This window comes from Leucoraja erinacea, chromosome 4, assembly GCF_028641065.1.
Source record: "Leucoraja erinacea ecotype New England chromosome 4, Leri_hhj_1, whole genome shotgun sequence".
NCBI lineage: Eukaryota > Metazoa > Chordata > Chondrichthyes > Rajiformes > Rajidae > Leucoraja > Leucoraja erinaceus.
This window is the reverse complement of record NC_073380.1, coordinates 63,451,245-63,478,556: the sequence shown is the minus strand read 5'-3', so window position 1 is coordinate 63,478,556 and position 27,312 is coordinate 63,451,245. Positions and strand designations below refer to the sequence as shown.

At 43.1% G+C, this 27,312-nt stretch overlaps 1 protein-coding gene across 1 annotated transcript; it reads left to right on the top strand.

Annotated features, from left to right (window-relative positions):
• The first annotated feature begins 414 nt into the window (after positions 1-414).
• On the top strand, positions 415-26,026 carry lactb2 (lactamase, beta 2). The gene is made up of 7 exons (XM_055634456.1): positions 415-592; positions 6,886-7,049; positions 13,751-13,874; positions 14,047-14,225; positions 16,338-16,486; positions 18,504-18,585; positions 25,190-26,026. The coding sequence occupies exons 1-7, from the start codon at positions 471-473 to the stop codon at positions 25,228-25,230; spliced, it is 861 nt and encodes a 286-aa protein (XP_055490431.1). The 5' UTR covers positions 415-470; the 3' UTR covers positions 25,231-26,026.
• Positions 26,027-27,312: the final 1,286 nt, after the last annotated feature.

Here is a 27,312-nt window from a genome sequence, read left to right as displayed (position 1 = left end):
GGTGTCTCCAGATGCCCGCAGACGTCTCCGGATGTCTCCAGTTGCCTCTAGATGTCACGATATCAGATGTCTCCAGGTATCTCCAGACGCCTCCAGGTGCCTCCATTTGCCTCTGGGTGTCTTGATATCTCCAGATGTCTCCAGTTGCCTCTAGATATCTCGATATATTCAGATATCTCGATATCTCCAGGTGTTGTGATCTATCCAGATACCTGCAGATATCTCGATATACCCAGATAGCTCCAGATGTCTCGATATCTCCAGGTGTTGTGATCTATCCAGATACCTGCAGATATACCCAGATAGCTCCAGGTGTCTCTATATCTCCAGATGCCGCCGCCCGTAGAGACTGAGCGGCTTGTAACGGCTCCGCTCCGCGCCGAGAGGTGTCGCTGTCGCTGGCGGTGTCGCCGCCGCGGGAGGGGAGAGGAGGGGAGAGCGCCTGCGGCCTGTGCGGCGGTGACAGGGTAATGGCGGTGGCTCTGCCCAAGGTGCAGCAGCTGTCGGCGCGGGTGGTCCGGGTACTGGGCTGCAACCCGGGCCCCATGACCCTCCAGGGGACCAACACCTACCTAGTGGGCACTGGTCCCCGGTGAGTAACGAGTAGAGGCGCGGGAGGGTGCGAGTCTCCGGGCCGGGCCGGGCCGGCAGGGACCGTGAATCCACCAACAGCGTCTGAAGAAGGGTCTCGACCCGAAACGTCCCCCAAGTTGCCTGTCATGACATAGAAACATAGAAATTAGGAGCAGGAGTAGGCCATTCGGCCCTTCGAGCCTGCACCGCCATTCAATATGATCATGGTTGATCATCCAACTCAGTATCCCGTACCTGCCTTCTCTCCATACCCCCTGATCCCCTTAGCCACAAGGGCCACATCTAACTCCCTCTTAAATATAGCCAATGAACTGGCCTCAACTACCCTCTGTGGCAGAGAGTTCCAGAGATTCACCACCCTCTGTGTGAAAAAAGTTCTTCTCATCTCGGTTTTAAAGGATTTCCCCCTTATGAATTGTTTATTAACTTTATTTGCTTGGTTTTGCTGCGTTGTTCGTACTTGTGTTTTATGTTTTTTAATTTATTGTTTGGATTTTTGTATGTAATTTATGCGCCTCGTGTTAGCTGTATGTTCTGTTGTTCTGCCTGTTTTATGATGTCTTGCTTGTTTTCTTTTTTCTGTACAGCACTTTGGTCAGCTTTGGTTGTTTTTAAGGTGCTTAACAAATAAAGTTATTATTATTATTATTATTATCCTTAAGCTGTGACCCCTTGTCCTGGACTTCCCCAACATCAGGAACAATCTTCCTGCATCTAGCCTGTCCAACCCCTTAAGAATTTTGTAAGTTTCTATAAGATCCCCTCTCAATCTTCTAAATTCTAGAGAGTATAAACCAAGTCTATCCAGTCTTTCTTCATAAGACAGTCCTGACATCCCAGGAATCAGTCTGGTGAACCGTCTCTGCACTCCCTCTATGGCAATAATGTCCTTCCTCAGATTTGGAGACCAAAACTGTACGCAATACTCCAGGTGTGGTCTCACCAAGACCCTGTACAACTGCAGTAGAACCTCCCTGCTCCTATACTCAAATCCTTTTGCAATGAAAGCTAACATACCATTCGCTTCCTTTACTGCCTGCTGCACCTGCATGCCTACCTTCAATGACTGGTGTACCATGACACCCAGGTCTCGCTGCATCTCCCCCTTTCCCAATCGGCCACCATGAGTTACTCCAGCATTTTGTGTCGATCTTGAATGTAAACCAGTATTCACTGGGTTTTTTTAAGAGCGAGTTAGGTCTAGCTCTTAGGGCTAAGGGAATCATGGAATGTGGGACAAAAGCAGGAACAGGGAACTGACTTTGACTTTCGATGATCAGCCATGATTGTATTGAATGGTGGTTGGTGCTGGCTCAAAGAGCCTAATGGTCTACTCCTGCACCTATTTTTCTATGTTTCTATCTGCAGTTCCCTCCTACACGTTCCCTCCATTCTACATTTCTTTGTGCATTGTCTACTTTGATCTGTCGTTTTCACACCTTACCCTTCCATATCTCTAGACTCCTTCTCCCCTGACTTTCAATGTGAAGAAGGGTTCCCCATTCCTTCGCTCCAGAGATGCTGCCTGCCCCGCTGAGTTACTTCACAATTTTGTGTCCACCTTCAGTGTAAACCAGCATCTGCAGTTCATTCCTACACCGTTCCTTCCCATCCTTTGCAGATGCACCCACCCCTTTCCTCCGTTCCCAACAAGGACCCTTGTCCTCCCTTCTCGCCCACCAGCACATCCCTCCCCCCTCCTGGCGCATGTCATTAGTGAAGACCTAACTCTCGCCACAAGAAACCTGTGCTGGGTTGACTGCTCACCCACAAGTCTGGAACATTTACAGGCATGTAAACATGATTTTTTTTAAACCACAATTATATGCCTGTGTGATTTTATTTTTTAAATGTGTATTATGATTATAGAGAGGGCTCCTTCTGCCCCTGACCAGTTCAAATTGCACTCTGTATTACATACTGACATTAAAAAAGACTGCACATCTTCTATCTCACATCTTCTCTGTAATTGAAAATTAATTTCTTTTCTCTATTCCAGTTGTGATATTGGGGTTCGAATATGAAATGTTAACATTCAGTTTCTGCAAATGGTGATAGACCTGCTGAATATTTCCAACATGCACTATTGACCATGCAACTCGTGACTCAACTTATGTATGATTCTCTAAATGATCTCTATACGATTGATTCTAAGGGTGTAGTCCCAATCTCCAAACCAATCTCAGTGTGGCCCTGGCATAACCAAAGATCATAGAGTGAACCATGATCTTTGGGCATAACTGCCATGCAATAATGCTGTCACGCTATATTCTGCACTATGGTATTTGTCTCGTTGTACTTCTGTAATGCCTTGATTGTACTCATGTGCAGTATGATTTGGCTGGATAGCTTGCAAAGTTTTTCTTTGTATCCTGGCACACATGACAATAATAAACCATTCCCCATTGAAAGTGCACACTTTTACTTTTGATGATGCTTTCCTGCACAATATTTACCCTTTTTTACCTGCATTCCTTCTTTTCTCACTTGTCTGACACTCCCTCTTTATTTTTTTTAATTCATTTATTTGATGGAGATATTACCTGATATTACTTCTCCATTCCTAATTATCTCTGAACTGAGGGGTCAAATATGAGAACCTTACTTCTTGATTAGTAAGGGTGTCAGGGATATGGGGAGAAGCAGTGGGGTTGAGAGGGAAATATAGATCAGCCGTGATTGAATGGCAGAGATGGGCCAAATGGCTTAATTCTGCTCCTATAATTTATGAGCTCAACCACATTGATAAATCTGGAATCACAAACAATCCAGATTGAATAAGGATGTCAAATTTATTTTCTTCTAGCATGTCAGTAAACCTGGTGAGTTTTGCAACACTCCAGCAGTTTCATGGACACTATTACTGAGAAGAACCATTTTTTAAGATTTATTTAACTTGTTGAAGTTAAATTCCCCAAGTGACATACTAAAATTCAAAGTTACTCTATCTTTTGTACCTGTGCCATCATCAGCTATATCTCTTGTGGGAAAATGAATGTTGAAAAAATGCTGAAAAGCTGAAAGAAATCTGTGTAAGGAGAAAGTGTTAAAGTTTCAGGTCAGGGACTCCTCGTGAGAACTGGGAAAGAGAGAACCAAAGAGAAGACACAAAAGTCTAGGTGATGGAATCTTGAACAAAAATACAAATTGTTGGAGTAATTTGGTGGGTTAGGGCAACATAGGTGGAGGGAAATGGGCAGACAATGTTTCAGATTGGGGCCTTTCTTCAGAAGTTTGAAGGTGCAGACTCAAAATATTGTTTGTCCATTTCCCTCTGCAGTTGCAGGCTGACCTGTTGAGTTAATGATGCCCACAGCCTGTAAATGAATTAAAAGAGTTTAGATGACACCCTGACCACCCTGTTTATGATATTTTACTGAACTGGGTAGCACAGCTCAAGTTCAAACAGTCTAGAGAATGAGGCAAGATGTTTCTTTACTGAGGTTATAGAAAGAGCTGAAGAGATTGCAAGCACATGCCATTTTATGGATTTTTAGAAGGCATTTGACCAAGTCTCCATTAAAGGGAACATGAGTAGCAGTCAAACAATACCAAAGTAAGAAAAGCCGAGCCAACGTAATAGCATGCAAAAATGGCCAGTTCTTATACAAAGGGAAAGAAAGAACGAGTTATCTAAAGATGGAGAACTTCATAGAGTCCTGATGGTAACAATGTGCCCAGTTGAAAAATTAGGTGTTGCTCCTCAACCTTGCATTATGTCTCCTTGTAACCATGTAGGCCACAGACAGAAAGACTGGGAAAACGGTGAATTAACAGATGCTCAGGGCCTTGAGTCAAACAGTTAGTTGTAGATCATCACCAATCTTTCCATTTTAAAACAAAATCCTCATATCTAAGTCTTTAACCATCTGTAAAAGAGAACATCTTCTTTGTCCCTCCATCAAATCTGTTATGATTTTACACTCTTCTATTAAATCCCAAATCTTTACTTCATGGAGAGCAATGTCACATTCTCCATACCAATCTTGTAGCTGAACTCTCTGATCCCAAGGAATATGTCTAGGATATTCATACCTTACATTGGTGTTAGGGGAAGGCAATTAGACAATGCTCCATTATGCCCTGGCCAGTGTTTTATAAAGGGTCAGTAGAGTCTGCTTTTATGATCACATCTCAGTATATTTTAGGATTTCACATTCTTCTGTACTTCCTGCCACTTTCAAACATTCACACACACACACATGTACCAAGTTATCTGTGTTCATCCACTCTTTAGATGTGATGTTTAGATTATTGTTTTGTCTCATTCTTTCTGACAAAATGTACCCCTTTACAATGTATTAAATTCCACCTGCCACTCAACTGCTTCTATTTGTCAACACAGACTATTACTGTCCTCACTTTACACCATTTCCTCTATGCTGTGCACATTTTATTCTGTTTCCCATTATCCACATCATTTACCTCCCCAAAAATGTCCTTCCACTAACCCCTATGAAATACGACTATCATCCCACAATGTTTTTCATGGCTCAACTTTGCCTTTCAGTCAATTTTTATCCATATTCTACAAGGACCTCCATTTTGCTAAACAGTCTTTTATGGGAACTTGGTCAAATGCCTTCTAAATATCCTTAAAAATGGCATCTGCTTCCAACCTCAGTAAAAAAAAAAAAAATCTGTGCTCATTCTTTAGACTGTATGAACTTGAGCTGTGCTACCCAGTTAAGTAAAATATCATAAACAGGGTGTCATCCAAATTCTTTTAATTCATATACAGGCTAACGAGACATGGCAAGCGAGAGAGAGCAGTAAACCATGGAAATAGATCCTTTGGTCCAACTCATCCATGCAGCCCGTAGTCTGAACGAGCTAGTCCCACTTGCCTGCCCCTGGTGCAACAAACATTTTTATCATTAAATATTGCCCATCCATAACTGCCCCTGAGACGATTATGATAAATTGCCTTTTGAGTCACTGCAGCTCTTCAGATCAATTCCTCCCATTTATCTCTTCAGTACGCAGTTCTAGGATTTAGACCCATTGACGATGAGTGATTAGTGGCGTGATAGTACGTAACTCGGAGGGGAATCTGCAAGTGGTGGTATTCCCACAAACTTGCTGTCTTTTGATGGTGGGTGGAATGATTTTATTTTTAAATGGTGTGCTAACCATGTGGACAATGTTTGATTTCTTAACTCTGCTTTTTCCATACGTGGAGAGTCTTCAGTCACACTCTAGGCCAGTGGTTCCCAACGTGGGGTGTACGCCCCACAGGGGGGCAATTTGATTTTTAAGGGGGGCAATTGAGCGCAACTGAGGTCTGGGTGCAAATTTTCGATATTTATTTTTTTGGATTTTCCATCAGGTAAACATTTTGAAACTTTATTTGCTGTTTTCGTATGAGACAATCCACAAATATTTCAATATTCTAATATAGAAATGTTTCTCTCTCTTTATTACCTGTGAATACTCTTTTATTATCATATTTATCATTATTATTATTTTAATACCACCTAATGTTTTTTTCTTTTTTTTTACAAATTTTTAGAAATTTCTTGCTCAGAACTTTAACTGTCTTTTGTTTATTTCATTTTTCTTTTTCATGGATGCCATGTTCTTTTGAAGCTTGTTTAAACCAAGGTATTGGCGTTTTAAGCTTCTTCAGCTGAAACGGAGTTCACTTTTTAAATGATAATAATTATATATCACCACATGGGGGGGGGGGGGGGGGGCGTCAGGATTTTAGAGGTGATTAGGTGGGGCATGGCCAAAAAAAGGTTGGGAACCACTGCTCTAGGCCATTGTCTTGTAAATGGAGGAAAAGCCTTGGTGAGTTACACACCAGCGGAAATCTAATCCTCACAACATAAAAAGGGTACCACAATGAAATTAATATTTCCATCTGACCTTTCAGGTATTATTACCTAAGGTATCAGGTATTCAGGTATAGACATATTTAAACGTTTGTTTGGGAAGTGGTCTTCCATTTAGCATGCTAATGTTTTTAATTTTAGACCTACAGAATGGTAACAAGACCTTCAGCCTACCGAGGTCAATGTTATCAAATATTCGTATCTAATTTCTACACACTAGGGAAAATTTACAGAGGCCGATTAACCTATAAATCACAAGTCTGGGCTGTGGGAAGAAACCGGAGCACCCGGAGAAAACTTATGTGGTCACAACAAGGACCGTGCCCAAGATCAGGATCAAAATGGGTCTCTGGAGCTGGGAGGCAGCGGCCCTACCAGCTGTGCCACTGTACTGGTTTAAAAATTGTACCAAATCAATTTTAAAATAAATTTCCAGTTTTTACTTTTCTTGCAGACGATTCCTAATTGACACTGGAGAATCAGCGATACCTGAATACATCAGCTGTTTGAGAGAAACTTTGTTCAATATGAATACCTGTATTCAAGAAATTCTGGTGACACATTGGCATAATGATCACGTTGGAGGCATACCAGACATCTTGAAAAATGTCATTGAAGGTAAGACTGATAATGTGAAAATTTCCTCTCACTGTAACTGATCTATAATCCATGATTATTTCTCACAAATGAATGACAGTTACTCGTATAAGAAAACAGCAGATGCTGGAAATCTGGAATAATAAAATGCTGGATCAGCCAGCGGAACAGTGGCTGTAGAAAGAGAAACAGAGTTAATGTTTCAGGGCTGAGCAAGAGACAAAATAAGTTCATTTTAAATTGGCAAGAGGAGCAAATGGATGGATAGGACAAAGGGAATACCTCTGGAAGTCAGGTGTAGATAAGCTATAGATGGACAAACTGTTGGAGGAACAGCATGCCAGGCAGCATCTGTGGAGGGAAATGAACAGATGACATTTTGGTAGAGGGCTCCTCTTCAAGATTTGTATGAAAAGTTGTAGTTGGTGGAGATGGAAATATGGTCCAGGGAGATATAAGGGAACAATCCTTCTGGATTGCTGAAAAGGAGGGGAATCTTGTTAAATATGGCAGAAATTGCAGAGGATGAGCTAAATATTTTCATAACATGTTCTTGCCTCTATTTTTCCTGGACAACAAGAGGTGTTTTCCTGATCCTCGCCTTTCACCTCACCAGTCTTCATTTTCAATAGATTGTCCTTCACTGATCATCACACATCAGAGATAATCTCTTTTCCCCATCCATCACTTCCTCCATCCTTGCTGCAACTTTAACTAGCTTGTTTTCTCTCTTTCCCAGTTGGGATGAAGGGTTATTTCTCTTTCCTCTTTCTCTTTCCACAGATGTGTCCTTACATGATGAGTATTTGCAGCATTTTCACTACAATTGAGAACTAGTTTGCTATGTGTTTTTTTAAAATAAGAATTGACATGGCATGATTTAAAAACAAGTTTGACTAGCCCACGTGGTTATTAGCATCATTCTGAGAAGCTTACTATCACCAATCACAGCCACAGAACTCTGAACAAAAGTTGAAGCAATATTTGAATCAAAAATGACTTAAGGACCTGTCCCACTGCGGGGACCTAATTTGCGAGTTTAGAAGAGTTTGCCCTAGACTCAAACTCGCAGCATGGTTGACATGTGGTCCTAGGAGGTCTATGTAACTCTCTTTCATGCTCGAGAGAAGTTCCCGCATACTCGCGGCCTCAGTTTGGTCGAGGAATATTTTTTAGCATTCTGAAAATTGTCCGCGAATAAAAATTGATCGGCATGGAAAAAATCGATATTTTTTTATTCGTAGGTTTAGTCGAAGTAGGTCGTAGTAGGTAGTTGAGGGTAGTCAAAGGCAATCGAAGGTAGTCGAAGGTAGTTGTAGATAGTGTTAGTATAGTCGAAGGTGGTCGTCTTCACTCTCCACTATTCGGTGACCAATTTTCCAGAGAGTATCGGCGAGTAAATCGTAGATAGTTGAAACTAGTCTTCAACATAGTCGAAGGAGATCGAAGGAGGTCTTCTACATGGTCATAGGAGGCCTACATATTCGTAGGAGGTTCTTTACATAGTCGAAGGAGGTCGTAGGAGGTGTTCTACTTCTGCGATACAACAAGACCATGACACTCTCATTGACTCTCCTAAACTCTTATAAACTCTCAAATTAGGTCCTCGCAGTGGGACAGGCCCTTGAGATGCCAAGTAATTTGTGAATGCATACCAAAATTGCTGGTGTCAAATTAATGTGGGTGGTTTTATAGCTGAGTCTCACGTTGCGAGTTGACACAATTGAATTGAATTGAATCCTTTATTTGTCATTCAGACCTTTCGGTCTGAACGAAATGTTGTTGCCTGCAGCCATACATGTAATAATAACAACACACAATAAACACAAATTAACATCCACCACAGTGAGTTCAACAAGCACCTCCTCACTGTGATGGAGGCAAAAGTCTTAGAGTTACTGTCTCTTCCCTCCTCTTCTCCCTCTGCGCTGAGGCGATACCCCCCGGGCAATGGTAAGTCAGTCCCGCGGTTCAAGCTCCGCGGCCCGGGGGTGGTTGAAGCTGCCGCCCTACAGTCCAGCGGACGCAGTTGTTGCCACGGGAGCTCCGGAAAACAGGCACCAGCCTGTGACCTGCGAGCTCCCGACGATGTCGTCCACTGGCCCGCGGCCGAACCCCGGATTCAGGTCGCGGCCGCCAGAACGCCGCCTCAGCCACCGGAGCACCGTCTCCGCCCCGCACCGGGCCGCCCACACGGCAGCGTCTCAGCCCCGCACCAGGCTGCCCCCATGGGAGCACCTTCCAGCCGGTAGCCAGTCCGCCCACACGGGAGCACCTTCCAGCCGGGAGCCACACGGGAGCACCTTCCAGCCGGGACCCAGGCCGCCCTCACGGGAGCGCCTTCCAGCCGGTAGCCGCGCCGCCCACACGGGAGTGTCTCAGCCCTGCGCCGTCCGCCCTCACCGGAGCGCCGAGTCGTGCCGCTGCCCGAAGACGGCCAGCCTGGCTGGCTCTACCTCCGGAGCCTCGAGGTCGGTCGCAGGTTGGAGGCCGCCTGCTCCACCATTAGGCCTCAGCTCAGGCGGGGGAAGAGAAGGGGGATACGACAAAAAAGTCGCATTTCCCCGAAGGGAGAGACAGAAAGCCCTGTCTCACCCCCTCCCACACACACATAACAGCACCTAATAACCAAAAATTTAACTGAACTAGACAAAAAAAACAACACAAAAAAGTAAAAACAGACAGACTGCAGACGAGCTGCAGCCGTTTCACAGCGCCGCCACTTCCGGATGTAACCACAAGAGGTAACCCGAGTTAAAACTCGTGGTAATAACGTACGTACGGAACTCGTGGACGCAACTTAGAGACTCATGGCGCTAACGGCAGGTACTCGTGTAACTTGTCGACTCTTTCAAAAAATCAAACATGTTTGAAATTTTCCACGAGTCAATTTTACTCTTGTGGTTAAGAATTGAAACATTTTAACTCGCAATAACGTAGTGGCCCGTGCGTTTACCTTAGTGTATCGTGAGTCTACCGTGGGAACTCTTTAACCCAGCGGGCAGGCAGCAGCAGATTGTGGCTCCCTTCAGTTTCCCAGCGACAATCACCTGCCATAACACGAGAGAGATCATGCTCTGTTGTAGGTCTCCTTTGCACGTCGATGTTTCTGTCTTTCTCCACTCATTGTTGGCCCTATCTGTCACCACCCCCACCTACACCCCTCTGCTTCCCGGCCATGTATGTGACCCCTCTACAGCTCCCCGCCCATTGCACCGGCGCGGGGGCTTTGCACTGTCTTCACGTCGGCGATGCCAACAGGTCCATGCCAGTCGCGCCGGGGAAGTCGCTCCCTTCAGTTTCCCAGGGGGTCGGGACGGGACTTGAGTTGGGAAGGAAAGGTGGTGGTGGCGGTGGGGGGGGGGGGGGGGGGGGGGGGGGGGGGGGTTAGGTGAGCAGGAGAGTGGGGTTGTTTGCAGTTGCAGAGGGATGGGGCAAGGGCAGCACAGTTCCCAGTCTCAGCTTCTGTCCAGGGGGGTGGCCGGAGATGTCAGGACCAACGGGACACCGACCCCCGGGCCCGCTCCCCGTAGGTGCAGAAGCTGATGGTGTGCAAGGTACGTCTTGTTCTTGGTGTGGCGGATGAGGGGGCACAGCTCGGGCTGTGGACGAACTGCCACTTGTCGCCGTAGCGGCCCATCGGGGAGCGGATTCCTCTGGAGTTGGAACGGGGCTGAGCTGGAGTTGCTGTTGGCTGTGGGTCTCTGGGTTCTCCGTGCTTGCGGTGGGCCTGGTGGTCAGTGTCCCGTTGGTCCTGACGTCTCCGGCCACCCCCCTGGACAGGAGCTGAGACTGGGAACTGTACACCTCCCCCCCCCCCCACCTTTCCCTCCCAACTCCAGTCCCGTCCCGAACCTCTTGGAAACTGAAGGGAGCGACTGCCCCGGTGTGACTGGCACTGACCTGCTGGCATCGTCGACGTGAAGTCAGTGCAAAACCCACGCGCCGGTGCAATGGGCGGGGAGCTGGAGACGGGAGGGAAGGGGTCACACATATGGCCGGGAAGCAGAGGGGTGTAGGTGGGGGTGGTGATAGATAGGGCCAACAATGAGTGGAGAAAGACAGAAACACCGACGCGCAAAGGAGACCTACAAAAGTGCATGATCTCTCTTATGGCAGGTGATTGTCGCCTGCCCGCTGTTTCTGACGCTAAGGCCTTGGGATCGTTGCCCTTTGTGCTGGCGTGGAGGGGGAGGGGGGTATTGTGCTGTTTGATCGCCCCCTGCTATCCCAGGGGCAGGGAGACACAGCGGCTTTTGGGACTGGTGGGCAATCACTTCCAAAGTGGCTGCCCACACAGTCAGTACACCTCTACTACACTTGTCTCCCGCACTAAGATCATTCCGCAGAGAATGATCCCAGCCTAACCCAAGAGCCATGTCACCCCAGACAGATTAATGATGCCCCCCCCCCCAACCTCTCTCCACCTCAACTCATGCCTGGGCACCAAAGCAGCTCAGGAGGCGGACCCTGAGCTCCGTCTCACAACAATCTGATGTGCACATCCGTCCACATTCATAGATTTAATCTCCCGTCTCCCTGCAGTGTGTAGACATGGCAGTAAATTCAATTAAAACATACCAAACCTGTGTGTTTCAAACAAATCATAAGTATAACTGCTCTGGCACTGGATGGTACGCATTTTCCCTTTGTAGGTCACATCAATAAATGCGGCCGCGCTGAATTCTATCTTTAAAACAAAGCCACAGGATGGAGAGGTCTTCTTTAACACTGTTGCTTATTAAAACAACACTGTTGCTTATTAAAACAAACCTTCAATTAGGATTGGCTCAAGAGTAACTCGGGAGACGAACTTGGAACATCGCAGAAATGACAAGTAAACTGCAAACTTGTCATACCCGTGGGAACTCGGTTAAACTCTTGATCATACACTTGCAATCTCGTACACAACCACGAGTCTTTCACTCGGGGTACCTCTTGTGTCAACTCGCAACGTGAGACTCAGCTTTAAAACTGTGAGATTTATGGTAGTTTCGTTATGCAGCTTCATAAAAGAATATTAAATACTTCATCAAGAGGAATTTATGTATCATTTTATTATTCAAAATCCAGTCATCTTTTAAGGAAAGGTAGACACAAAATTCTGGAGTAACTCAGCGCGACAGGCAGCATCCCTGGAAAGAAAGAATGAGTGGCGGTTCGGGTCGAGACCCTTCTTCAGACTGATGTCAGGGGAGTGCGCGGGACTGAGATAGAATGTAGTCGGAGACAGTGAGACTGTTGGGAGAACAGGGAAGGGGAGGGGATAGAGAGGGAAAGCAAGGGCTATTTTAAATTAGAGAAGTCAATGTTCACCACTGGGGTGTAAACTTCCCAAGTGAAATATCAGGTGCTGTTCCTCCAATTTGTGCTGGACCTCACTCTGAATGAAGGAGGCAGAGAACAGAAAGCTCAGATTGGGAATGGGTGGGGGAGTTGAAGTGCTGGGCCACCGGGAGATCAAGTAAGTTAAGATGGACTGAGCGGAGGTGTTCAGCAAAATGATCGCCGAGCCTGCGCATGGTCTCACCGATGTAGAGAAGTTGACACCTGGAACAGCAGATACAGTAGATTAGGTTGCAGGAGGTGCAAGTGAACCTCTGCCTCACCTGGAAAGGGGGAAGGTAAAGAGACAGGTGTTCGATCTCCTGCGGTTGAAGGGGAATGTTTTAAGGGATTGGATATAGCTATATGGATTGTGAGGGGTTCCAATATAAAATAAGAGGCATATCTTTGATAGATAGAATTAATTTTCACCCTGCAATGAAATATTCAGTGAGGTATTTTCTGTATAATATGAAGAATGTATAATGAAGGAAACAACTTTCAGAACTAATGTGTCTAAATTATGTATTCTCCCTCAAAGTATCTAATATTAAGTGTAATTTTCAATAGCAAAGCTCTAGAATGTACTATGTGTAATGGCAGCGATCAAAAACTTAAGATCATTTTAAAAATTGATCAGAAAGTTGATTTTGAAGTCAGAGTTTGGTGCATTGGTTCAAATCAAATTTAATTAAATAAACAATCTAGTTTTACTGGTGTTTCAGCAATGACTTAGTTGGTAGCATTTCCCCCTTCTAATTTAGATGTTTCTACTCTGCAAATCAAAGCATGAAAGTGATAATACAGATTTTTGCCAGTTAATCCCTAATACTTTTTAATCTCAATCACATTTATACTCGACCCCAGTCTTGCTTTATCTGGCTTTGAATCAGTTGCCACACATATTTCGCTCCTCTATCCCCGTCTGCTCCATCCAATTTCATTGCGCTCTTATGGTCCGCTTTCCCCTTTGGTATATTGTCCATTTATTTGGCCAATAACTTTTGGTGAAGCCTTAGGATGTTTTTGACATTAAGAAGATTGCATATGTGCAGCTCATGCTAAAGTACTGCAGAGACTAAATGGTTAATTAAATAATCAGCCCCTAAGTATATTTATGTATTTAATAATAGGATTGGAATTTATTAATCAAAATTAAAATGAATTAAAAAAAAATAATTGACTAGTCAACGTTGTTTGTATAAGTGCAGAATTTTATCTTTGAATTTAAAGATAAAATGCTGCTTTAATCTAAAAAGGTCAGCACTCAGTTGTCTGTTATATCTAAAAACATATTTGTTGAAGTATACATTTATTGTATTTTTGAATTTGTAAAGTTTATATTATCAACTAGATCTGCAATATGTTGTTATGTCAATAAATTAAATATCTATTAGATGATATTCAGATTAGCAAACTTCCATGCACACCACCTCGAAAAGAAAACATTGGAAATGGTGAAAGGCAGTACACCTATCTAAAGGATGGAGATGTGTTGAAGTCTGAGGGAGCCACACTGAGGTAATCTTGGAAAAAATGTTACCTTTTAATGAAGTTCTTGATTTTTATATGTATAAACATTTTCATTTTAGATTAGATATTAATTCTGATTCAATTATTTGTAATTATTAGCAGAATATAGTCTGTATTAGGTTTATCAAGGTGTGAATAACAAAAATATTTTTGCTATCAGAGTTATTTACACACCAGGACATACCAGTGATCATATGGCATTATTACTTCAAGAGGAAAATGCTATATTTTCTGGAGACTGTATTCTGGGCGTTGGAACAGCAGTGTTTGAGGACTTGTATGATTATATGGTTTCTTTGGAAAAGCTACTAGCTATTAATGCTGACATAATATATCCAGGTAAGTAGATTGTTCTCCATTGCTTTGAATTATACATTATTGTGTTGTAATGCCAAGAAAGTAAACACATATATCATTGGGAAACAAGATGATCACTGTAAACTTGCTAAACTGAAAGGTACAAATAAACCTGGTGGATCAATAGACAATAGGTGCAGGAGCCAGCAATGTGATCATGACTGATCATCCCAAATCAGTACCCCGTTCCTGCCTTCTCCCCATATCCCCTGACTCCGCTACTTTTAAAAGCCCTCTCTAGCTCTCTCTTGAAAGCATCCAGAAAACCTGCCTCCATCGCCCTCTGAAGCAGAGAATTCACCACTCTCTGTGAGAAAAAGTGTTTCCTCGTCTCCGCTCTAAATGGCTTACTCCTTATTCTTAAACTGTGGCCCCTGGTTCTGGACTCCACAAACATCTGGAACATGTTTCCTGCCTCTAGCGTGTCCAAACCCTTAACATTCTTATATGTTTCAATGAGATCTCCTCTCATCCTTCTAAAGTCCAGAGTGTACAAGCCCAGCTGCTCCATTCTCTCAGCATATGACAGTCCTGCCATCCCGGGAATTAACCTACGCTGCATTAACCTAAGTAAACCTACTCAGCACTCCCTCACTAGCAAGAATGACCTTCCTTAAATTAGGGGACCAAAAATGCACACAATACCCCAGGTGTGGTCTCACAAGGGCTCTGTACAACTGCAGAACGACCTCTTTGCTCCTATATTCGATTCCTCTTGTTATAAAGGCCAACATGCCATTCGCTTTCTTCACTGCCTGCTGTACCTGCATGCTTACTTTCATAGACTGGTGTACAAGGACTCCCAGATCCCGTTGTACTTCCCCTTTTCCCAACTTGACGCCATTTAGCGATCAACCTGGTTTGGTACTGACAACAAGCACTTGTTCAATTAAAATTGTTTATCCAGGTTTGCAGAATGGCCTTGAATTGTGATGAATGAAAAATTAAACTAGGATTGCAGTTCCTGATTTATATTCAGTATGATGCGCTTGATAATGTATTTGTCCAATAGAGATGGTATGGACTATTTGTGTAGTATTTTCATGTTTTTATAGCCGGCAAAAGCTTGTATTCTAGCCATCTGGGTCACGATACCTCAAAGAATGTTACGATTCAACCAACCATCTAAATAAATCCAAGCAATAGCTAGATGCTCTACCATGTTCTAGCTCGAAGGGCCAAATGGCCTCCTCCTGCACCTATTTTCTATGTTTCTATGTTTCATTACGTGCACACAGGTTAAACTCTGATGTGAAAATTAATGGAGTGTAATGAAAACTGATAGATTTTAATGGACAGCATAATAGTTTGCAGACAATTTTTAATTGACACTGGTGAATCTGATGTATCTAAATACATCAGGTGTTTAAAGGAAACTGTTCAAAATGAATGCCAGTATTCAAACATTTCTGATGACGTATTAATCACATGTTTATTGTTGAAAACTAATGTAAATTCATTAAATACAGAATCTTCAGTTAAATCTGTTGAGAAGGATATCACGATAAAGGGTAATAATGATTAGTGACAATCTATTGTTTATTCTTTTCTAGAGGGTGGTAATGGGGGGAGAGGAGGGTGAAGGGAGGGGGAAGGAGGGAGAGGGGAGGTAGAGAGGGGGGAAGGGGGGAGAGGAGGGGGGGAGAGAGAGAAGGGGTAGAGAGGAGGGGGGAGAGAGGAGGTAGGGAGAGAGGGGGGGTAGGAGGAGGGGGGAGAGAGGGGAGGTGGAGGGAGAGTGGAGGGGGAGAGGAGGAGGGGGAGAGGAGAAGAGGAGGGGGGAAAGGAGGGGGTGGAGTGGAGGGGAGGCGAGCGGGCTGCGGGGCCCACATCGAGCGGGCGGCAGAGACTCGAGGGAGGCCGCGGGCGAGCGCGATCTTTGTACAATTGCTTCTAATAAAAATAATATTAAAAAATAAATTAAAAAAAAAAAAGAATTTGAAGAAATAACTCAAGAAATAATGAATCAATTTTCAGATGAGGCGATTTTCGAGATCACAAGGTAAATCTCTACCGGAACATGTGTCCTTTGTTTCCCGAACGAACAATTGCAATATTGTTTTCTTGATTTTTCATGCTCTACATTTTGTATTTCAGGTCATGGTCCAGTTGTGCAAAATGCTTCTGATAAAATTAGAGAATACATATCTCACAGAAATATGAGGGAACAGCAGATTTTAAAGGTGTTTCAGGAGCATAATGAAATGTATTTCACCCCAATAGAACTTGTTAAAACTATTTATAAGGTAATCTTTTTATGTTCATGTTGATAATGGGACTGAGTTCTTCATCGTAACACAATGAAAGATTTTGAATTGTGAGATTTAAAAACTTGCATATGGACTATCTATTTTATTCTTCTATTTGAGAACTAGATAAATGACATCTGCATTATGGAAATATACTGGGTTTTATCTTAGTTGTCTAATACCATAAAAAATAAACAATCTTTTGTATTTTTGAATGTATCGTGCTACCTTCAGCATTTTGATTTCACAAGCACTAACTGCCTTCTGGTTCATGGTTGAAGTGGCTATTATGCACACATAGACTGTGGTGGTAATTATCAACATTCATTGAGGCAGTTTTGCTACTTTGTACCTCATGTCCAGAAATGGAGGATGTGATGGATGAACAGGTAGACAGACTCTGGGAACCATTGATAATGCTAACCAAACCCAACTGATCAGAGATTTGCAGCCCGACACATTTGGTTGTGAAAGCTGGCTGACTAGTCAAAGTCAAGACAAATTTATTCGTCGCATGCACCAACTAAGGTACAGTGAAATTAATTTGCCATGCAGTGATACAGTTGAAAAAAAGAACACACAATACACAATAGAATTTAACATAAACATCCACCACAGCATTTTTCACTGTGGTGGTAGGCAACAAATTTCAGTCAGTCCTCCTCCTTTGTTCATCAGTGGTCGGGGCCATAAACCCTCCGTAGTCGCCGCTACGGACGGCCGGATGTACACGGTCTCTCGTCGGGATGATCGAAACTCCGACGTTGGGACAGTCGAACACACTCCGCGGCTTGGAGTGCCCGAATCGGCCACTTTCTTACCGGAGACCGCGGCATCAGGATGTTATAGGCCCGCGGTCGGAGCTCTTCTCCGGCGATCACCGGCAAGGGATCCCAGACTCCGGATTGTAAGTCCACGCCACGCCCACGGCTAGAAGCTCTGGTGACCACAGCCCCATGATGCCAAAGTCACCAGGCCAGCGATCGGAGCACTCCTTTCTGGCGACTCTCGGAAACGTCCCCGCTGCTGAAGCTCTGGGCCCGACTCCGAGAAATGCCGCTCCAATCCAAGCTATTAGGCTGCGAGAGGGGAGGCGGAGAAGCGACATGGAAAAAGTCACCTCTCCGTCGCGGAATTGACTGAGAAACGGTTTCTCCCTGTTCTCCCCTACCACCCCCCACATAAGACATACCAAGAGACACTAAAACAAACATTTGGACATAGTAAAAAAAACAAAAAATTCAAAGTAGCTGGCAGGGCAGCCGACTCGCAGTGCCCCAAACCAACCTGCTTCCTCTTCCCATTTCCCTCTTCCATAACAGAAGCTGCTATCCAAACATGTGTAGGAAAGAACTGCAGATGCTGGTTTAAATTAAAGGTAGACACAAAATGCTGGAGTAACTCTGCGGGAGAGTCTGAAAAAGGGTCTCGACCCGAACCGTCACCCATTCCTTCTCTCCAGAGATGCTGCCTGATCCGCTGAGTTACTGCAGCATTTTTTGTCTACCTGGTTTCCAAACAAATGTATTCACTCCAAGCCAACGTGATATCAAGAAATGCTGAGATCACTGAATAGTGCAAAGTTTAACATTGCAGGTTTAATACTGAAGACCTCCAGAAAGATCTGGCCTCTTGCCCAGCTATTCCAATATATTTATAGCTCTGGCATCTATCTGATTGTTCAAAATTGCCCCGGTATGTCCAGTTTATAAAAAGCAGGACAAATCCAATCCGGCTTATTAATGGGCCAATGTCGCTTCTCAATCTCCGGAAAAGATCATCAATAACTGCTGTAAAACAACACGTACTCATCAATAATCTGCTTCAACTGCCCAATTTGGGTTTTACCAGTGCCACTGAGTAGCATGCTTCATTAGAACTACGGTCAATAATGCTAGCTCCTGGACATTTCTATTATGTTCCGCATAAGCATCATGTTTGTTTTTTTTATTTTTACTTTAGAAAATGTCTATTCTTCCAACAATGTATAAGGTATGGTTTGCTTTATCAACAGGACACCCCTCTTCACTTGCATCAAGCAGCTGAAGGTAATCTTAAACACCACCTGAAAAAGCTGATGAAGGAAGGAAAACTGAGTGAGTATCCTCTGCAATGAAGATGAAAAATGTTGGTACTTTCACTTTAGTTCCCCAGGTGCATGGCAACACATTTATGTTACAGTCTTGGAGCATGGCCTGCCAAATGAAATGACAGTTATGCCATCCATAAGAAAGAGTTTGTTGAATGCTGAGCATGAGGCCAAGTCTGTGTAAATGCTGATGGGTTCCACAAGGTGACAGATCACGAGATCTTCATTGCTACTCGCATCCCATTAAAATATCTAGAGGGGATCAAGTAACAGGTAGGCACAAAAAGTATAGATCACAGAAAAATAATCATGCCATATATATTTGCATCAATATTTAGAAACATCGAAATGTAGAAGTAGGCCATTGGGCCCCAGAGAGTTGTGAATTTGTGGAATTCTCTGCCGCAGAAGGCAGTAGAGGCCAATTCACTGGATGAATTTAAAAGAGAGTTAAATAGAACTCTTGGGACCAGCGGAATCAAGGGGTATGGGTAGAAGGCAGGCATGGGTTACTGATTACGGATGATCACAATGAATGGCGGTGCTGGCTCGAAGGGCCAAATGGCCTCCTCCTGCACCTATTTTCTATGTTTCTATGAGTCAGCATCGCCATTCAATATGATCATGGCTGAACATCCAAAATCAGTACCCCGTTCCTGCTTTTTCCCCTTGATTCCTTTAGCCCTAAGAGCTAAATCTAACTCTTGAAAACGCTAATCCTAACTCTCTCTTGAAAATGCTAAATCTAATTCTCTTGAAAACTTGAAATTAAAAAAAAGCTTTGCCAAGGATCAATGAATTTGAGATGTGAATTGTCCTACATGGAAGATGCTGGAGGTATCGATAGTTCTAATGAGAACTGGGCCATTGCAATGCATGGATGGGGTAATAAAAGGATAGTTTATTGTATTAGATAGAAACAAATATCTCTTGCAGTAAGACACAAGTTATCCTGCTGCTACTCTTCGGATTAAGTAGCTAACCTGCTGATGAAAGGCTTTATCATTAGATTCTCAACACTGAGAGTTTTTATTTTGCTCAGCGGATTAGCAGTCAACATTGTCTCAGAGACATTAAATAAATTATAAAGCTGAACAACTGCAATTAAACATCTCAAACATAGCTTCAACATTCGACTTCTGTGCTCTAGACTTAAAATAGTTGATTTTTTTTGTCATCTTCGTCTTGTACAGTTGTAACCCTTTAGGAAATGTAATTTATACACTGCGCTTAATTTTTTTTGTACAGAGTGAATATTGTATTGATTTAGCAAAAGGAGTTTTTCAGTCACAAATTAGTTTGAGAAAGGGTAAAGTGATGTATATTTTAGCTATACAACTATTGTCAGTTTGGTTTTAGGAAAGATAAGATAGCACAGACACTCCCTGACTAACGCAATAGGCAACTTATGTAAACTCGCACTTCCATAAACAATTCTGTATTCTGACCCGAGTGCAATCAGTTTATGTTTGCAGTTTATGTTTCCAAGCTGCTTCTTAAACTAAACTAAACTAAAAGAATGCTTGTCTGATATGCAAATGTCTCACAGTGTGCTCTGGGACAGATTACTGAGTCAACCATCACTGTGGGACAGACTGCACATGATCCGACAACTGAAAGAAGACAGATACAAGACAGAGATACACCTGCAAATCTTGGTTTTGTTCCCGTCCTGCGTCCGCTGTCGACTGAAAGTTACAAAGTCCAAAGAACAAAAACCGACAGTACTTAAAACGCAAATGTTTTTCCAAACTCTTCTTCACCCTTCCACCACTTACGAGACACGACTTGAAATTTCGCCCCAAGTGGGACCCGCTGGAAAACTAAAAACGAAACCAGTGAGGAACAAGTTCAGCAGCCCTGTTATTCCACTGCCGTACAGCTAGAGGGCACACCTGCTCTGCGCTCCATCCCCTTTGAATCCGGTTAACTTCAATCATGTGCAGCTCACCTTGACTGGCCACTGTGAGGATTCATCCTCTCACCGTGTGACTGACCAAGTGTCAGCATCCATCCACACACCGTGTAACTGGCCAGTGTCAGCATCCATTAACTCACCGTGTGACTGTTCAAATGTAAGGATACATCTATTCCCAACGAATCTTCGAACAAATGACTGGGATTTATCCATTCACGGTAGGATGGCAACATCACTGGATGGAACGGGAATTACGTAGACCAATAAATATTCGAGCATCTTGGACAATACAGCTCACCCCCTCCATGACACACTGGTCAGCCTGAGGAGCACCTTCAGCAACAGACTGGTTCCACCAAGATGCAGCACAGAATGCCCAGGAGATTCTTTTTCCCTGTGGCTATCAAACGGTACAACAACTCCTCCCCCTTCTGTCATGTAGGAACAGTCAACATGGATTTGTGCCTGGAAGGTCATGTTTGACTAATCTTCTTGAATTTTATGAAGAGGTTACTAGGGAAATTGATGAGGGTAAATGGGTGGATGTTGTCTATATGGACTTCAGTAAGGCCTTTGACAAGGTTCCTCATGGAAGGTCGGTTAAGAAGGTTCAATTGTTGGGTATTAATAGTGGAGTAGCAAGATGGATTCAACAGTGGCTGAATGGGAGATACCAGAGAGTAATGGTGGATAACTGTTTGTCAGGTTTGAGGCCGGTGACTAGTGGGGTGCCTCAGGGACCTGTGTTGGGTGCACTGTTGTTTATCATATACACCAATGATCTGGATGATGGTGTGGTAAATTGGATTAGTAAGTATGCAGATGATACTAAGTTAGGTGGTGTTGTGGATAATGAAGTAGATTTTCAACGTCTACAGAGAGATTTAGGCCATTTGGAAGAGTGGGCTGAAAGATGGCAGATGGAGTTTAATGCTGAATAGTGTGAGGTGCTACATCTTGGCAGGACAAATCAAAATAGGACGTACATGGTAAATGGTAGCGAATTGAGGAATGCAGTTGAACAGAGGGATCTAGGAATAACTGCATAGTTCCCTGAAGGTGGAATCCCATGTAGATAGGGTGGTAAAGAAAGCTTTTGGTGTGCAGGCCTTTATAAATCAAGAGCATTGAGCATAGAAGTTGGGATGTAATGTTAAAATTGTACACGGCATTGGTGAGGCCAATTCTGGAGTATGGTGTACAATTTTGGTCGCCAAATTATAGGAAATATGTCAACAAAATAGAGAGAGTACAAAGGAGATTTACTAGAATGTTACCAGGGTTTCAGCACCTAAGTTACAGAGAAAGGTTGAACAAGTTAGGTTATCTATTCTTTGGAGCGCAAAGGTTAAGGGGGGACTTGATAGAGGTCTTTAAAATTATGAGAGGGATAGACAGAGTTGAGTGGATAAGTTTTTTCCATTGAGAGTAGGGAAGATTCAAACAAGAGGACATGATTTGAGAATTAAGGGACAAAAGTTTAGGGGTAACATGAGGGGGAACTTCTTTACTCAGAGAGTGGTAGCTGTGTGGAATGAGCTTCCAGTGGAAGTGGTGGAGGCAGGTTCAATTTTATCATTTAAAAATAAATTGGATAGGTATATGGACGGGAAAGGAATGGAGGGTTATGGTCTGAGTGCAGGTAGATGGGACTAGGTGAGAGTAAGTGTTCGGCACGGACTAAAAGGGCCGAGATGGCCTGTTTCCTTGCTGTAATTGTTATATGGTTATATGTGGTATACTGACACACCTTCCCGCCCCTCTTCCCCAATCTTTGCACATCCCCAATCCTGGACTTTCCACTCGTCACTTTCACTTCATGTATCTTGTTGTGTTTTATGCCTGTTGGCAGACCAATTTCCATCCGAGGCTAAATAAAGTTCTATCCTATCATATCGAGATTTATTCAATAAATCCAATTATTTTGGCAAACCATCAGGTAAGTAAAGGGAACGGTTCTAACATGTAAAATCTGACTTGCGTAAGAGATCACGGATCATAACACTTACGTAGAGTGTCTGTATTTGTAAAAACAAGAGTGATCATGACACAATTGGATTCAATATGGAAGTAAGAGTAAATAAAGGTGACACCTGCATTATGGCAGTTTGGCTAATGGAGATCAACCCTCATGGAATTCACATATCACTCCTAAAAATTGGGATACAGAATAAAATTTACGTGGTGTTTATGAACCCAATGTTTTTTTACTCATTTTCTAATGTACGCGCAACTGACACAGCTACGGAAATTTGCAAGGGAGACCATTTTCTAGAATAGCCAATCAGCTATAAATTAAAAATTGGGGTATAGATAAAAAACTTCAATGCTATGAAAGGAAATAAGCGCACGTAAATTAGAAAAATCAGCGAAAGGCATTGGGTAAGAGTTGGTATACATTTAATTGTATAATTGGAGCACAAACTAGGATCATTTCCACAATAAATTAAGGGAGTGCTTTATTAAATTGAGTACCATGAATGATGAGATAAATTAAGATTAGATTTTTCTTATAGCAAGCTAAAATTAATGCAAATGAAGGTCAAGGGAGTGTTGAAAATTTGACAGGAAAGCGAAAGAGTAGATACACAACAGATTTGAGTCTATGTTATTGGAATTCATGGGGATATAAACATAACGATAACGGATGAAATTTAAGTGACCTGGATAATAGAATGGGAACAGTGGTAAAACAAGTTTGCCTTCTATCCCCCTTACTGTTTATTGTCTGAATCGACTATGTCATGCGGAAGACAATGAACAAACCTGACTGGAATACCGTGGAGAACAGGAAGACACCTCACATACCTAGATTTTGCCGATGACATTGCACTATTGGCAGAGTCGAGACACACCCTTCAAGAGATAACAACTGCTCTGGAGGAGAATGCATCAAAGGTTGGATTAAAGATCAGCTGCCAATAGACTAAGACCATGCAGACTGGAGTCCAGCAGCCAGTAGACCAACTGATAATCAATGGGGAACCTGTGAAAAACGCCACAAGATTTACCTATCATAGCAGCATGTTCACAGTAGATGGAGATGTAGAGGTCGACATCAACTCCCGAATTGGTAAAGCGGCATCAGTCTTTAGAAGAAGGCAGTCAATATGGTCTAGTGGCGGGATATCCAAGATGCTAAAAGTCAAGCTCTTCCAGTCCGTAGTCCTACCTATAGCCCTCTATGCCAGTGAGACATGGAAAATCAATGTGAAGATGAAAAAGAAATTGGATGCATTCCAACAACGCTGCTTGAGGAAGATCCTGAAGACTAGATACAGAGACTACATCACAAATGAGGAGATCTACCGGGAAACTGCAACAAAGCCTCTCAGCCAGGACATAGAGGTACGCAGGATGAAATTTGCAGAACGTGTACTCAGAATGTCACCAGAATGTACACCTAAGATAGCAATCTGACGGAAGAAGGAAAAGAGGCCGACCAAAACTCACATGGAGGCGAACATTCCAGAAGGATTTGGAAGCCCGGGACGCTAACATATCGATGGTGGAAGACGTTGCACATAACCGAACAGAAAGGCGAAAGCTTGCTGCCCAATGCACTCAACAGTGTGGGAGGAACTAAGTCTAAGTAATGTAGATAATGCACATAGTTGCATCTATTCTTTTTCTAAAAACTATTTTTCCATGAATTTCCACCCAAAACCATTTGAATAGGATTATGGTGGTGGCACACTTGTTTGCTTGCCAAGGTAACTCAAAATCCTGGATTAACAATCTAGAGATTTGAGTTGAAATACCATTATAAAATTTGTAGAATTTCAATCAGTTAATTATCTGGAAATTAAAAGAAAACAAACGGCATGAATAATATCGATACAGGAGCAGTAAGATATACTATAATGGAAGTATGCAAAAGCAGATACACCAAGACCAACATTCTGTCAACGTAGCTAAATATGCTCTTTGTCCAATCCCACCAGTCATAAATAGACCAAAATACGATTTAATTATTCCCCTGAGAAATAGAACTACATGTGCAAGTAAATGTTTGTCTTTCTAGTAACAGTTAATTTGCCTTAAAATTAAGGCAAACAATCCCATGCTAGTGCCCATTGGCTTACAGTAATTATTAGATGTTCCTAAGAACACCTATCATGAATAATGAGCCCTCTGTGCTTCTCCAGGACATTCGTGGATGATCAGCCATGATCACAGTGAATGGCGGTGCTGGCTCGAAGGGCCGAATGGCTTACTCCTGCACCTATTGTCTATTGTCGTGCCATTTCTTATTTTTCTAGTGAAAAAAACTTTCAACAGCAGAAGTTAGTCTACATAACCAGACGAGCGGCAGCAGGATAATAATTCATGTCTTAACGCAAGAGATATTTGTTCCAATCTAGTGTAATAAACTCTCCCTTGATTATCATAACGTGTTACATGGTAGCCTGAGTGCAATTGTAAGGAAATGATTGAGGAAAGCAATCTTTTGTACATTATTGAATCACTGGGGGGGGGGGGGGGGGGGGGGGGGGGGGGGGGGGGGGGGGGGGGGGGGGGGGGGGGGGGGGGGGGGGGGGGGGGGGGGGGGGGGGGGGGGGGGGGGGGGGGGGGGGGGGGGGGGGGGGGGGGGGGGGGGGGGGTACTGTAATTTTGCACTTTTTAATATCAATCCAGTATTTTTTGTATTTTAAGTTACATTGATCAAAATTCCTGTTATTTTGTCTTTCAGGCCACGATAATGCAACTCGGAAATGGAAAAGCAACTTGTAATGAATGTCCATCTTTTTAATAGACAATAGGTGCAAAATTAGCCCATTCGGGCCTTCGAGCCAGCACCGCCATTCAATGTGATCATGGCTGATCATCCCCAATCAGTACCCCAATCATATGAACAATATGGAGCCCTCTTTTTTTTTTTTAAATGCTTTAAAAAAAAGATTTGGTTTTTGAAGCACAGGTTTGGTATCAAAAATCTGAAAATATGTCATAAAGTATACAGAAGGATATCCAAAGGGAGTCTTCTGATCATCTCCAATAACTCTGATTGTTAACTTGGAGAAAATGTGTGAACTGTTTGCGTTACTACTTCAAAATTTCAGTAGAACCTCATCAGGAAAACACCTTGGGAAATTATATCCAGCCAACTAAAGAAATGAAATTATAATTCTGGTAATGCCTTGCTTGTGTTGTATTCTGTTAAATCACGGATCTAAACCACTTTGCAAGGGATTACTGATTGAGCATTGTCTTACAGTTAAGGTTTTATCTATAATATATAAAATATTCAAATTGTTAATGTCACAATAAATCTATATATAATATAAAATCTGCTGTTGAATTCTACTTCAAATTGTTATAGTAGGTAATTAAACAACTTACTGAAAATTGAAAGTCAAAAAACACAATTATTTTTTAAACCAACAAGTGAATATAATGTAATGTTGGAAATAATACTATTATTGACTTGTTCTAGGTATATAAGAATTGTATATTATTATTGTATTGTGCATTATATGTACTGGATGTTTTAAAAATAAAGGAGTCCAGTGTGGGTTCACAAGGTTAATTCCCGGGATGGTGGGACTGTCATATGCTGAGAGAATGGAGCGGCTGGGCTTGTATACTCTGGAATTTAGGATGAGAGGATATCGTATTGATACATATAAGATTATTAAAGGTATGTACATGCTAGAGGCAGGACACATGTTCCACAGTTTAAGAATAAGGGGTAAGCCGTTTAGAACGGATATGAGGAAACACTTTTTCACAGAGAGTTGTGAGCCTGTGAAATTCTCTGCCTCAGAGGGCGGTGGAGGCCAGTTCACTGGAAACTTTCAAGAGAGAGCTAGATAGACCACCACCGGCTGTACAGACACCCATTCTCAAGGTCAGGATACCACTACAAATTAAGTGTGACGAGGCCAACAAAATCAGAAATAAAGGCTGCAATCAAGCAACAGAAAACTGGCAAGGCTGCTGGCCCTGACAATATTCCACCTGAAGCCATGAATGTAGATATAGACTCTGGCTTTTTTGGGAGAATTTGGGAAGAGGAAAAGACACCCACAGAATGGGCAGGGGGATACAAGCGTGAAACTCCAATAAAAAGGGACCTTATTAAGGTGCCGCCGTACCGCTAGAGGCAGGAATCAGTGTTCCTGACTCAGCAACAGCAGCCACAGTTAAAGAATAAGGGGTAGGTCATTTAGAATGAAGATGAGAGAGTTTTCACCCAGAGAGTTATGAATCTGTGGAATTCACTGCCTCAGAAGGCAGTGGAGGCCAATTCTTTGGATGCTTTCAAGAGAGAGTTGGAAAAAGCTCTTAAAAATAGTGGAGTCAGGGGATATGATGAGGCAGGAACGGGGTGCTGAATGTGGATGATCAGCCATGATCACAGTAAATGGTGGTGCAGGCTCAAATGGCCGAATGGCCTACTCCGACACAGACATTGTCTATAAAAACGCAATTGAAAAAGAGGCCGCTTTACCAGCCACGCGCCGCCTACCGAATGGAGCGGCTGGGCTTGTATACTCTGGAATTTAGAAGGATGAGAGGATATCGTATTGATACATATAAGATTATTAAGGGTATGTACACGCTAGAGGCAGGACACATGTTCCACAGTTTAAGAATAAGGGGTACTGCCGTTTAGAACAAGATATGAGATCCATCACTTTTTTACAGAGAGTCGGCCGGATTTAGATGAAGAGAGGCTGCCTCAGCTGTTCTACTTCCGAGGCCCCTCCCAATCCCCCACTCCCACGACTAGAGGAAGATGGTCCACCAGATTGACACCGATTTGCAGCCGAGCGTGGCCAATGAGATAAGGGGCTGGAAAGCTGAGCTTTT